We start from the raw sequence: 11,725 nt of genomic DNA, 5'->3' as shown, positions 1-11,725 counted from the left end.
ACCACAAGTCATTCAGATTGAATTGATTGTTTCACGACGCAATTGATGGCCGATCAATATTATTGGACTGAGGGGATTTCTCAGGAGAGTCTCAGTCCACTCTGTCTACAGTAAAAAGCCTTTTGGAGACATTGGAAAGACAGAAGAGGCCAGGGACCAATCAATATGGTTGCATAAACTGATCAATATAATTTAGCATCCATAGGACAAATAACTGTGAGGTATTAAAGCTGCTGCTAACACAAAGTTGCCTCGGATCAGTTTATGACACTATAATAGAGGTCCAGATCTCAATAGACAGGGTTGGACAGTCTGCTGTCAACATGATGGTGGACCATGAGACGCAGCAGGGGGCCCAATATAGAGCAACAATTAAAGCAATTGGCCACTGTGTCGCAAAGCCTGTGTGCAGGGCAGAGGTCAAAGGTGTCCTCCAGCAGAGACCCTGGCCTCATCTGACACTTCCATACAGGCCAAACCCACATTCCTGGACCTCTCAATCAACAGAGGTATAAAACTCTGACAGGAGAGAGCCTCCAGCCATCAGGAGCACACATTTTAGTTGAAGTGAGTGCGATGGAAGTGAGATGTGTTCTTGTGATTTCTTTAACTGCGCTTCTCTGCCGTATTGTGCCCAGCGATTAATGTGTCATTCGTCTCAACATGGATACAATTAAACGCAATGCAAAGCGCACTACTTCATACACACAGCACTGAACACGCAGCCCGGGGGTAAACAGATATCTGGGACAGCAGGAAGAAGAACAAGAAGAAGGAGAGAATAAATATAGTTGCGTTGCAGAGGAGCTCTCCATTAATTATTATAACCGTGATCTGATGTCATGCTTGAACTTTAATCCTAAATTTACTGACAACTGGCGTTAAATCCCCAGTTAGCCAATCAGTCACACACAGGCGTGCAAGCACGCACGCACGCACGCACGCAGCTCCACCTATATTTGCCCGTGTTTGTCAGGTGAGTCTCACATTCCAGGAATGCTACAACGTGTGCACACCTCAGCTCAGACTCAACAGAAGAACCATCCTGTGACTTACTGGAGCCTCCAAAACTCCTCAGATGGAATCCAACGCAAAGACAGGAAAAGTTTATCTCCAATCACACAAATCTGGTAAAGTGAGTACGTGTATTGTCTTTACTGTAGGTGTGGGACAACTGGAACTGCTGCGCTGTGCTGACCTGGTTGGCTCAGGGGCAGGAAACTGTCGACATATTACAAAACCACAACAAGTGTGTTACTGCTCTATAAGAAGGCGTTGTGGACGTGATCCTGGCTGTAGTCTCATTTGGGACTTCCTGTGTTCCCGTGCGCTGCTGAACAGGAATGCCAAAGTCAACAAGTTGGAACATAGCACGCTTGCCGCAGTGTACATTCCCGACACTGACACGCAAGGAAAGAATGGGATTATTCTTATTCTGCTTTAAATCGCACGTGTGTCTGACACAAAGTGCATGAATCCTTGCACGCCAGCGAGATTACAGCGTAATTAAATGGTAAATTATACCTCCTTCATGTTCACTTACATAGATGAAGAAATCCTTAAATCAAAAGTTGAGTTTGGGTTGTATTGGATTTATTACTCCAAGATTTTTGACAAACTAGAGGCTAAAGAAGTAAGACGCGAAGAAATGATAATGCCATCAGCTCGTCTATTCCAGGGGAGTTTACTGAGGAAGACAACGTCAGCTTAGGGCAGATGAAGAAGGAAACAGTCTCATCCAAGATGTTGTGTTTTTCCTTGGGTTTCATAGATGCCTAACAAGTTTATTCCATGCTGCAATGTAATATTTCCTAAACACTGGCAAAGTGAAAAGGACTGGTCCAAGTACAGAACCTTGTGGAACTCCATGACTAAATCTGATGAGGAACCATTGTGAACATGAACATGAATCTATCTGATCAACACGACCACAACCACCACATCACTGTCCCTTTATTCCCAGTAACATGCTCCAGTCTGTGTAATACCATCATCAACTGTATCAGAGGCAACACTGAGGTCCAGCATAACCAGTATAGAAACCAGTGGACTGTCTGAAGCTCTGAGAAGACTATTAGTAACTTTAACAGGTTAATAATGGCACCGACCGGTCCTTGAACTCTGCTCTCAGCAGTTTCTCTTTGTCTGCGCAGAAATGGAAGCCTGTGTGGTTGTCTCTCTTTCCTCAAAGCAGCAGTGGAATTGGCCGGCTGGAGATCCAGGACATGGGAGGTACAGTTGGATTTTCTTTCACCGTAACTCACAGCGCACTGTTAAATGCAAGGCAACACTGAATATAGCTTCGTGCATTATAACTGTTGATCTCACGAAGATTCACCCTTAGAAAAGCAGGTGAATAACGGACACGAAACAGCATTTTGTTATTACATGCAGTAATTACCACAGCCTCTGACATTCCAAATGGACACGGATGGTGTAACAGGTTTATGTTACAGAGCTCAGCCCTCCTTGATCAGTCAAAAGTACAGATGCTAACAGATGTTCTTGGCATAATATTGAGAATGACCTCTAAAATACGACCTACGAATTCCTGCTCAAAACAACATTTTTCCAACATTGCGTCATTGCTCAGGGACACCTAGTTGTGTAGCTCTATACAAAGACATAAAGCTCAATGGGGTCCCTCTTTATCCATGTAACATTTCTAACATTTTCCTCTGTCTCATCCAAACTGAAATTGAGGGCTTGTCTAGGTGAATCATGGGGAATGAGCCCACAGCTGGATGCAGGCTGCTTCTGGAGGAAGAGTATCAAAATAGGAGCAGCTTTATTCCCATCCAGAATGGCTGATGGTCTTATATAAGCACTGTGCATCAGCATGATGCAGCTCCTCTCCAGCTATCTGTCTGACGTCACTGAACACTGAGCTGGAGTGATTCACTGAATGCTCCCCAGCGTGTCTGTGTGGGGGACCATGTGCTGCTAATTCATGTCCCCATAGGTAGCATGAACTCCGAGAGAACGTCTTCATGAGGACAGCGAGGCTGCACTTGGTTTATGGCGAGCTGACCTCAAAGTGTCTGAGTGGCTGAATGAGAGAGGAGCTTCGCAACTTCCTTCCCTGTCCGCCTCATTTAGGCTCATTGAACGGTGGTGGCATTGTGACTCAGCCAGAAATGTGGTGATGAAAGCATAGTTGACAAATTGCAAGCGATGGTTAAAAACCTGGAAATCGTCTAAATAAACAGTCTGGCAGGAATAAAAAAAAAAAATCAGAACAAATAACAACACAGAGACAAACTACAGGGTTGCCCAAAGAAAAAGGATGCTCAAATTATATTTAAAAAAATGGGCAGGCAGGCAGGCAGGCAGGCAGGCAGGCAGGCAGGCAGGCAGGCAGGCAGGCAGGCAGGCAGGCAGGCAGGCAAGCAGGCAGGTAGGTAGGCAGGCAGGCAGGCAGGTAGGTAGGTAGGTAGGTAGGTAGGTAGGTAGGTAGGTTAAGGAGAACAAATCTATAGATCAATGAGACTGGACGGAAGGCTGCCTTCCTGATGGATTCAGAGGGATCTTGGTGCCACCTACTGGCAGAAAAAGGTATCACATGTTTTGTGTGTTACTTTAGAATAATAATATAAAATACATCCTGGACATGCAGCATTTCTATACCGCAGAGACATCTGGCTTATCAGTCTGTTTTTCTTTTCCCTGTTGATTTAAAAAATATATATAATTTTGCTAGAACAAGTCAGATTAGAGGACAAAATTAGAGGGCTCAGCCTCTTTTTTTGGGTGAGCTGAAATGGAACTACTCACCTGAGTTATTGTCCCAGCACCACTGAATGTAAATGCTGAATCTAGAAGATCACCTGGGGCCAAGTGGACTCTCAGAGTGTTTTCTTTTTGATCTAGCAGGTGTTTGACGATAAGTTAACATCTGTCTGCAGTGTGTATTTTTTCATTGTTTCTTCAGTTTTGTCTGTGTTTTGTCCTTTCTCCTCTCTAACCCTCTGTACCCTCATGAGTTTCACCTGTGTCTAATTGTCCGCACACTCCTCCTCCTGTATTTAAACCTGCTTCCTTTCCTCTTGTGCAGGACTCCAAAAATATCCTGTTGTTATTGTGTTAGCTGATGCAGACATTAAGGGGTCTGATCCAGGTTGTTTGAGGTGTGGTGGAGCAGAATGGGTGGACAGGGATGAGTAGAAACAGAATTGATGAGGTTTGTGGGTAGATGATGTGGTCTACAGGACATGGTGACAGATATTTGAGCTGGGAGGGCAGGTTTATATCAAAGGAAACATACAGTAATATCTGATATTCCACAGTTTGAAGGGTTACACCGATGCAGCAGATTAGATCTTGAAAGTTCCCTCATTCAGAGAACTTGTTAATGGAGTTCAGGTTTTATTTTGATGCTCCATAAATGGCAGCTAGAGTAGTGGCAGTGGGTCTGTACATGCAGATCACATATATGATCATCCACTAGATCCTAAACAGCGCACATGAAAGCCATCCTGGCTAAGCTAGTTAGCACAGTGTGGTCCAAAGTCCATCACAAAGACCTGGAGGGGCAGCAGCGGTAGCAGATGGACCACAATGGTGGCATCGGACTTGTGTAGCTCAGTCTGGATCATTTATGGACATATTTTCAATTTAGTTGCTTAGCAATGTCCAGCTGGAGGACTAGAATTTGAGTCCTAAAGATTCTGCAGAACTACAGGTTGACACTAACAGGCCTGTGCTTCCTCCAGGTGGTGACAGAAGTCCTGGCATCAGGAGACACCACAATCCTCACGTGGACAAGAAGATAAAGGTTGTGCGACTGTCCGAGTTACTCAGCGTGGTCAGGCTCCCCCCAAATGCTGAAGCCTGCCCGATGGTCAGTACCAGTTTTGTCAAACTGACCTTTATGTGCATCATGAAAGGCTGAACAAGAAAGTTGTGACTGGGAGAGGTTTTCAGTGCTGCGTGTGCTTCTTGAAGGACAACATGTCGGCGTTCTGTGTGGACACGGAGGACAGAGCCTTGGTGTTCGCTGCTCCCAAAGACGACTGTCTGTCCTGGGTGGAAAAACTCTGCCACAGCACCTTTAAGGTGGGACCACTTTCCTCACCCATCCATGGATGTCATATAACCCACCGATGGGTCCAGGCGGTGCCTCCTCACCTCTGTTTCTCTCTGTTTCTCTCTCAGCAAGGATCCCAGCAGAGTTCTATCCAACTTTGTGTGGAGGAAAATCAGATATACGCCTCTGCAGATAAAGGTGAAACAACAGAGGTCCAATATCTGTTATTTGTTTAAATTAATACAATAATGCAAACAACTGAACATCTAAATGGACTGAACATGAATGTGAGATTTAACAGTGCTGTTTTTGTTCATCTTAAATATTCCAATATCAGAGTTCTTGGTGTCGGTTCAGAAGACCGATGCAGCAACACGCTGTGACCTGCAGGGGGCGTACTGGTTACAGGTGGGGCTGGAGGCCCTGCTGCTGAGGGACACCCAGAAGAAGAGTGTAGTTCGAGAATGGCCTTATGAGATGCTGAGGCGATACGGTAAAGACAAGGTAAATAATTCACACTGATCACCACATGTGTCCATAATAACGGACCTGTTTTAGGGCAATTTGCATTTATAAACGATGATCTCTTGTTTTCCCAGTCGGTGTTAACTATCGAGGCCGGGCGGCGCTGTGACTCTGGTCCCGGCTCGTTCATCTTTGAGACGCCGCAGGCTGAGAAGATCTTCTCCTTGATTCAAGCTACCATCAAACAGAAGACTTCACTGCAAAACCAGGAGTCCAACACTCCCAGTAACAGTCCTTCTGTGGCAAAAACACCTGACCTGGGCAACATGGCTGCTGCCCTGCGCGACACCTTGAAGGTGCAGGACAGGAAGTATGCCCCCTCGGAGGACAGCCCCCAAGCTCCCATCACCCTCATGCCTCTCCCATCAATCCCCACTAATGCCAGCTTCACTAGCAACCAGGAAGCTGTGTATGCCGACCCAGTAGACTGCATCCAGTCAGAACCAGAACTGCAATCAGTCCAGGCTCTGTATGTAGACCCAGCCAGTGTCCTACCGATCCGCCCACCAGGTTCAAAACAAAGCCCCCCTGATGCTTCGTCTGTCCCAAACTGCCAGGACTGTGTTTATTCGGAGGTGTACGACAAAATCTGCGCCGTGGAGGTGAAACACGCCCATTGCGCACACGATGAGCCCATTTATTCTGAACCTGTGGGCGAAAAAGTGAGTCAAGCTCAGAGCAAACCGGACCCATTCGCTCACCTCTACGCTCAAGTCCGTAAAGCTCCAGCGGCGAGTCGACCTCCGCCCGCCAACGCGGCCCCTTCCTGCACCGCCGAGACCTCGGCCGCCGCCGACCAGGCCGCCGACGACATCATCTACGAGAACATGGGCATCATTTAGCCTGCTGGAATGTAGCGCTTCACCTCGTCTGGTTTTCTGCCAACTCGCTGAAAATCTTTTGGAGGTTGGATTGGATCCCGCTCTTACCCATAATCCATTTCAGCAGCTTAATGGGAGTTTTAGGCGCTTTGTGGCGGCGGCTAATGCAATTAAGGATGGGGAGACAGTGGGAGAGCTCATCCAGGCGTAGAGGGACGCATCCTCATGCTCTCATCTTGGGTGATGTCACCATGGCAGCATTGCCGGGTGACTTATGCTTTATTGTGAATACGTAATCAGTAAAATTCTAATAAAACAACTAGTCAACTTTTTATGTCTTTGATATGTGTTTGATTTTATACACATATCTTTAGCCTGGAGGTGAGCAGATCTCTTCAGCGCACCACCTCTGGTTCAGGACGAGGTCACCACGTAATAGAACCTCAGATGGCTGGAATGGGAGATGCTGGAGCTTCCTAATCCATCATTTTAAAATCATCTGGCCCTCAATTGTTACCAAATTTTTAAAGATATGATTGCGGGTCCTTTGCTGACACCAATTTCAGGGACTGACTGGACAACAGTTGTGCACTCTTACGGTAAAAATTAATCATTTCTATTTGTACAAGCTGGTTATCAGTGTTGAGTATGGAAAAAAACCCATCATGCATCCACACACACACACACACACACACACATACACAGACTCTAAAAGGATTTGTGTTTGAAATAAAGACCCAAACACTGAATGCTCCCTTCTTAACAAGTACACAAGTGTATCATTTAATTTTATTTATATATGCAAGCAAGTTTATGTCTTTACAAATAAAAAAAGCCACTGTCTGCCCAAGCTGTTGGCACAGATATGTACAAAAATGGAGGAGTGAGTCAGAGTCATCCTGCTACTAAGCAACCAGAGTGAAGTACCAAAAGCCTACGATGCTGAGAAACAGACAAAAAGAAAAACTACTTCCAACATCCAAAATGTCCAACCTGACTGAGTGCTTGGACCTGAAACGCCAGCTGATCAGTGACATAAAACCAGCTGGAGGGCTTCAGGTGTGGGGGCCAGACCAGAGCCGTCTGTAGGTGAATATCAGGACTGAGCGCTCTGACCTGTCAGGATGTTGGATTTATAAAAATGAGCCTGTGCACATGCGGTCGTGGGATGGGGGGGGGGTTAGACAAGAAGGACGCAGGATTAACACAGGTCTGCGAACACATTCATCTTTACAGGGATGTGTGGGTGACAGATGGAGATAAATGAAGAGCGAGCTGCTCTTGTCCTCCTCTGGAGCTGCTGAGCATCGCCGCTACACTCCCACCCCTCGGAAAAGTCTCAGTTTTGGTTCATGTTAAATCTTTGTTGTACTTTTCTGTTTGTACAAACAGGCAGCATTAAATATTTGGATCTAAATATGCTCCTGATGCATGTTAAATCATTATTTGGGCTCGCTCAGGTCCTTCACAGATGGTGGTTTAGGGTTTAGCAGTGTGGGCTCTGGACACTGTGCTTGTTGCTAAGTTACGCCAATCACTCCTGCGTCATCGCTCCGGAAGAAAAGCAGATTATTGTTTTTTTTTTTATAATAATCAAGTAGTTTTCCAGTGCGATTGTAGCTCAAAATGTCAGCATGGGGAGGGGGGCATGAGCAGAGGTGGGCTGCAGGAGAAACGGTGGCCAGAGCAATACATTATCTGCTTTATCAATACAATAAAGCCATCGGATTCATGCATTTCTATGTCAGCGTTTTGGGCCTTATGTTTAAAATCGTTACAATATATTGCTCTGGTGGCAAACATCTGAGCAAGCAAGCTAGCTGAGCAACATCACTAGCAACAGGAACCGCAATACTTTACATTAAAAAGTGGAAAACAAAAGAGAAACAGCAGAACAGCGCCAGTGGAATACTTTTTTTTAACTTTTTTTGTATTGTTTTAATCAGTAAAATGATGACCATTGAATGCATAACCATGCCACAAACAACAACTAGATTTACTGTCTCTTTTTTAATCTATTATATGATTATCTTCATTATTATGCTTTCATTTCTTTTCATTTTTGTAATTTCTTTAGGTTATTACCAATGCTGCAAGACTATACACAGGTCCCGCCGCGGGGATCTCAATGCACTTACACACCAAGAATAAGAGAGAGCTCACAATGGTCAATAAGTGCACAAAACTATTTTTTTTTCTTTATCTGAGGTTAAAAACACTGACAAGACAACCATTGTCAGGCAATGAAAATGATAAAATACTGTTACTGTAAAACTAGACCCTTAAAAATACCAAGTGTATGTGGCTGGGATGCACCTGAACAGGAAGTGGGTCTGGTGGAGCCTCTTTTTTTTGTAGAAGCTGCTTTTACGTGAACATTACTTTCAGGTCCATCTAATCGATCGAGAGCTTTTCGCCTCGCAGTGGCGCCATCTTTTCAAAATGTCCGATTTCTATTGGCAGGATATCAGTTCGGAATGTTTTTCCTGTGAGCTTTATAACAAACACAGGTGTTAGGTGTCACCGCTCAGGTAAACGCAGCTCCGGGAGAGTAAAAGCTGCGGAATATTAACCCGAGCCCGCTCCGCCAGACTCTGGGACCAGCAGGATGTCATTTCCCAGCCACTCACCTCAATTGTTTCACATATATGTATATCTTTATACAGTTAATGCCAGTGCAGTGCATGATACTGCCCACGAGGAAAATAAACACACACATTTTTTTCTTTTTTTTTTCTCATCAAATGATTTCACATTGAAAAAGTTTCAAAAAATTCAATAACAAAATAGTGAAATGTCATTGGTGAAAAGTAAAAGAGCAAATAATTATGGCTCAGAGTGATGATGGTGAACTTGTGTGCGTGTGTGTGCGTGTGTGTGTGTGTGTATGTGTGTATTTGCTGGTAGTCTCATCCAATCAAACCACTTCAAGACAGACATCCTGGCCGCTGTTACCATCATCATGACCAGCAGCTTCCTCAGCACATCATCCCTCTCAGTTATCTCTACTGGCAGATAGAGACAGAGATAAAGACAGATAGATGGACGACTGTCACTTCCTCCTCAGCCACAACGAGGACACGAGACCCACTCGTCCTCATTAAGCTTTTACAACCTCGTCAATCAGCTCACAACTAAAACCGGCGTCCCTCCCTCCAAAAACTCAAGCATGATATCATCCATTCCTGCCCTGTAAGCTTGACTGACGTTATCAGACGTGTCCGTGGTCTCAGGTAAGTTTCACTCCAACTGGACTCTCCAGATGTTCCACACCCTGCTCTAAACTGGCTCAGTTCCCGGTCACGCCACCGGGGGCACCCTGGCCGCACGCTGTGTGGCAGCTTTGGTCCCGTCACAGCGTGTTGAAAGAGGAGAGAGAGGACCAGACGATGGGCACCTCTGCATGTCGCTGTTCGCCTGTGTGTGCTTAAAACCACTGAAATACACAATCATTGTGTGAAAATGTGGAAATGTGAAAAGCAATATGCCGCCAACCCGCCCGCCCCCCAACCCCAACACGCCTGCGGCATTTAAACACCCCGATTTCAAAATACACAAATAATACTGATAAAAATGTGGCATAATTCCAAAAAGTGAGGAACAAAAGCATCTGATTGATGAAAACACATCAAAAAGACTTTGTGCTTCTAAGATGTGCCGTTTATAAAGGACAAAATCACAACTTTGTACAACCCGGGGATGGAATGGGGAGGGGGGAGCCTCGTTTCACTAGTCCTTTAAGTGCTTTTACTCTCAAAGTAAGCCTGCATAATATTTGGAGGTTTTAGGAAAGAAAACCTCTCTCTCTGGTTCCAAACGAGTGATTCGGTACTATGGATAAAGTATTGAGTCTGGACGTCATTTCCTGCCAGGACACTAATGAAAACAGGCTCCAGGTAGCAGATACAGGAGGAGTGGGGAGGAGGTTGGGGGAGGGGATTAGCAGAGCTACCCACGGTACCTTCAGGTACATGTTCAGGATCAGGTTTCTCTGCAGGACCATCGTCAAAATGTGGCAAAACGACACAACAAAGCATGACACCACCACACAGGACCGGCCACACTAAACCCACCATTCAGCCATTCAGCCACATCTGTGAGCCTTGCATGTGTGTGTGTGTGTGTGTGTGTAATCCATAGACACCAAACTCAATGATGCGTCTGTGTGCATGTCAGCATATCTGATTTGAAGTGAAACGAAACACATCGACACGTTCACCTGTGTTTTCCTCAAAGTCATTTTTGGCATTATTGTCAAGCGTGTCCTCTCTGATACGTTAATATTTATTGAGATAGGTTTTTTAAATTATTATTTAGTTCAATTACAGAGAAATATGGACAGATGGGACAATCACCACCCTCAATACTGTCACAGCCTCTTTGGAGACTTTGGATTTGGCACTTTAACCACCTTAGAACTCATCTCTGAGCTCCATCCTCTCCGTGATTTTCACCCAGAACTATGAGGTCTGGTGAAAACCCAGAAGTGTAGGTTAACACTAATCGGGGGGGGGGGGCTCCGCCTCGCCGGTGCCGAAGCCACACAGATATCTTTGGACGCGCTGGAAGGGAGCAGTGGTGATGTTGCTGCTGACACCAACAGACACACGGATGACAATCGTGTCTATGTTATCTTCCTATTATGTCATTGTTATCAGTGTGCTTTCAGGTGTGTGTTTCTGATATCCTTATGACTGTGTATGTGCGTGTGTGTGAGTGTGTATGTGTGTGTGCGTGTGTGTTTTTATGTGTAGGCATTCAGGCGTTCTTTGGAGCGTGTAGAGTGGATGTCATGCAGCTCCTGCTCCTCCTTGGACTTGATGTCCTCATACTTCTGCATTCGGCTGGTGTCCTTCAGGTAGCCCCAGTTGGCGGCCAGAGCCATCAGGAAGTGGACCTTAGAAAGAGGGGAAGCGGGGAGGAAATGATCAGAAACCAGTCTGACTGACTGGAGCAGTTTGCGTCGGAGCTGTTTAAGCTGGTGGGAAACAGGGAAAACTGGAACAGTGTCGGGAGGGGGCAGATTTAAGGATAATGATCATCACCATAGCAATGACAGCAGCTCCGGCTCCTGCAAGTGCGCACACGAACAGGTGGAAGGTCAAGTCCAGCTGAAAGACATAAGGACCTCGTGTTATTGTCATTCTTACTGAGTGGCACAAGTAGAGGCGAGTTTATTCGGACGAATGCTGCCTACCTCATTGGATTCGCACATCTTGAAGAACTTCTCCGATCCCGTGCACACCTTCCTCTCCTCGGCGATAGTCACCGCTCCTGATGCAATTACACACACAAACTCTTCAGGTTGCTGGGAATCTACTGCCCGGCGACGTCAACAGACCCGGGGAGCTTG

The 11,725-nt window shown here is 45.7% G+C and overlaps 2 protein-coding genes across 2 annotated transcripts in view; one reads left to right on the top strand and one right to left on the bottom strand.

The window, feature by feature from the left end:
• The first annotated feature begins 987 nt into the window (after positions 1 to 987).
• On the top strand, positions 988 to 6,704 carry dok1a (docking protein 1a). Its single transcript, XM_003972111.3, has 7 exons — positions 988 to 1,135; positions 2,154 to 2,232; positions 4,713 to 4,840; positions 4,945 to 5,055; positions 5,155 to 5,224; positions 5,364 to 5,530; positions 5,626 to 6,704. The coding sequence occupies exons 1-7, from the start codon at positions 1,079 to 1,081 to the stop codon at positions 6,391 to 6,393; spliced, it is 1,380 nt and encodes a 459-aa protein (XP_003972160.2). The 5' UTR covers positions 988 to 1,078; the 3' UTR covers positions 6,394 to 6,704.
• Positions 6,705 to 8,276: 1,572 nt separating this feature from the next.
• The window catches only part of LOC101066371 (neuronal membrane glycoprotein M6-a-like), a 9,626-nt gene continuing 6,177 nt past the window's right edge, over positions 8,277 to 11,725 (bottom strand). Inside the window, exons 5-7 of the mRNA XM_003972085.3 lie at positions 11,570 to 11,646; positions 11,418 to 11,483; positions 8,277 to 11,269 (exon numbers count right to left, since the gene is read on the bottom strand). Coding sequence (XP_003972134.1) covers positions 11,117 to 11,269; positions 11,418 to 11,483; positions 11,570 to 11,646 — 296 coding nt within the window. The 3' untranslated portion in view covers positions 8,277 to 11,116. The remainder of the gene's footprint in view (positions 11,270 to 11,417; positions 11,484 to 11,569; positions 11,647 to 11,725) is intronic.

Source organism: Takifugu rubripes, chromosome 17, assembly GCF_901000725.2.
Source record: "Takifugu rubripes chromosome 17, fTakRub1.2, whole genome shotgun sequence".
In the NCBI taxonomy this organism is placed as follows: domain Eukaryota; kingdom Metazoa; phylum Chordata; class Actinopteri; order Tetraodontiformes; family Tetraodontidae; genus Takifugu; species Takifugu rubripes.
The sequence above is the reverse complement of the archived record's forward strand: the minus strand, read 5'-3'. Positions and strand labels throughout refer to the sequence as shown.

Excerpts from the sequence above, each read along its gene's own strand:
- dok1a (XM_003972111.3), top strand. The coding sequence starts at position 1,079 with ATGGAATCCAACGCAAAGACAGGAAAAGTTTATCTCCAATCACACAAA. Across the intron at positions 5,056-5,154 it reads TCTGCCACAGCACCTTTAAG|CAAGGATCCCAGCAGAGTTC; the intron begins GTGGGACCACTT and ends TTTCTCTCTCAG. Across the intron at positions 5,225-5,363 it reads ATACGCCTCTGCAGATAAAG|AGTTCTTGGTGTCGGTTCAG; the intron begins GTGAAACAACAG and ends TTCCAATATCAG.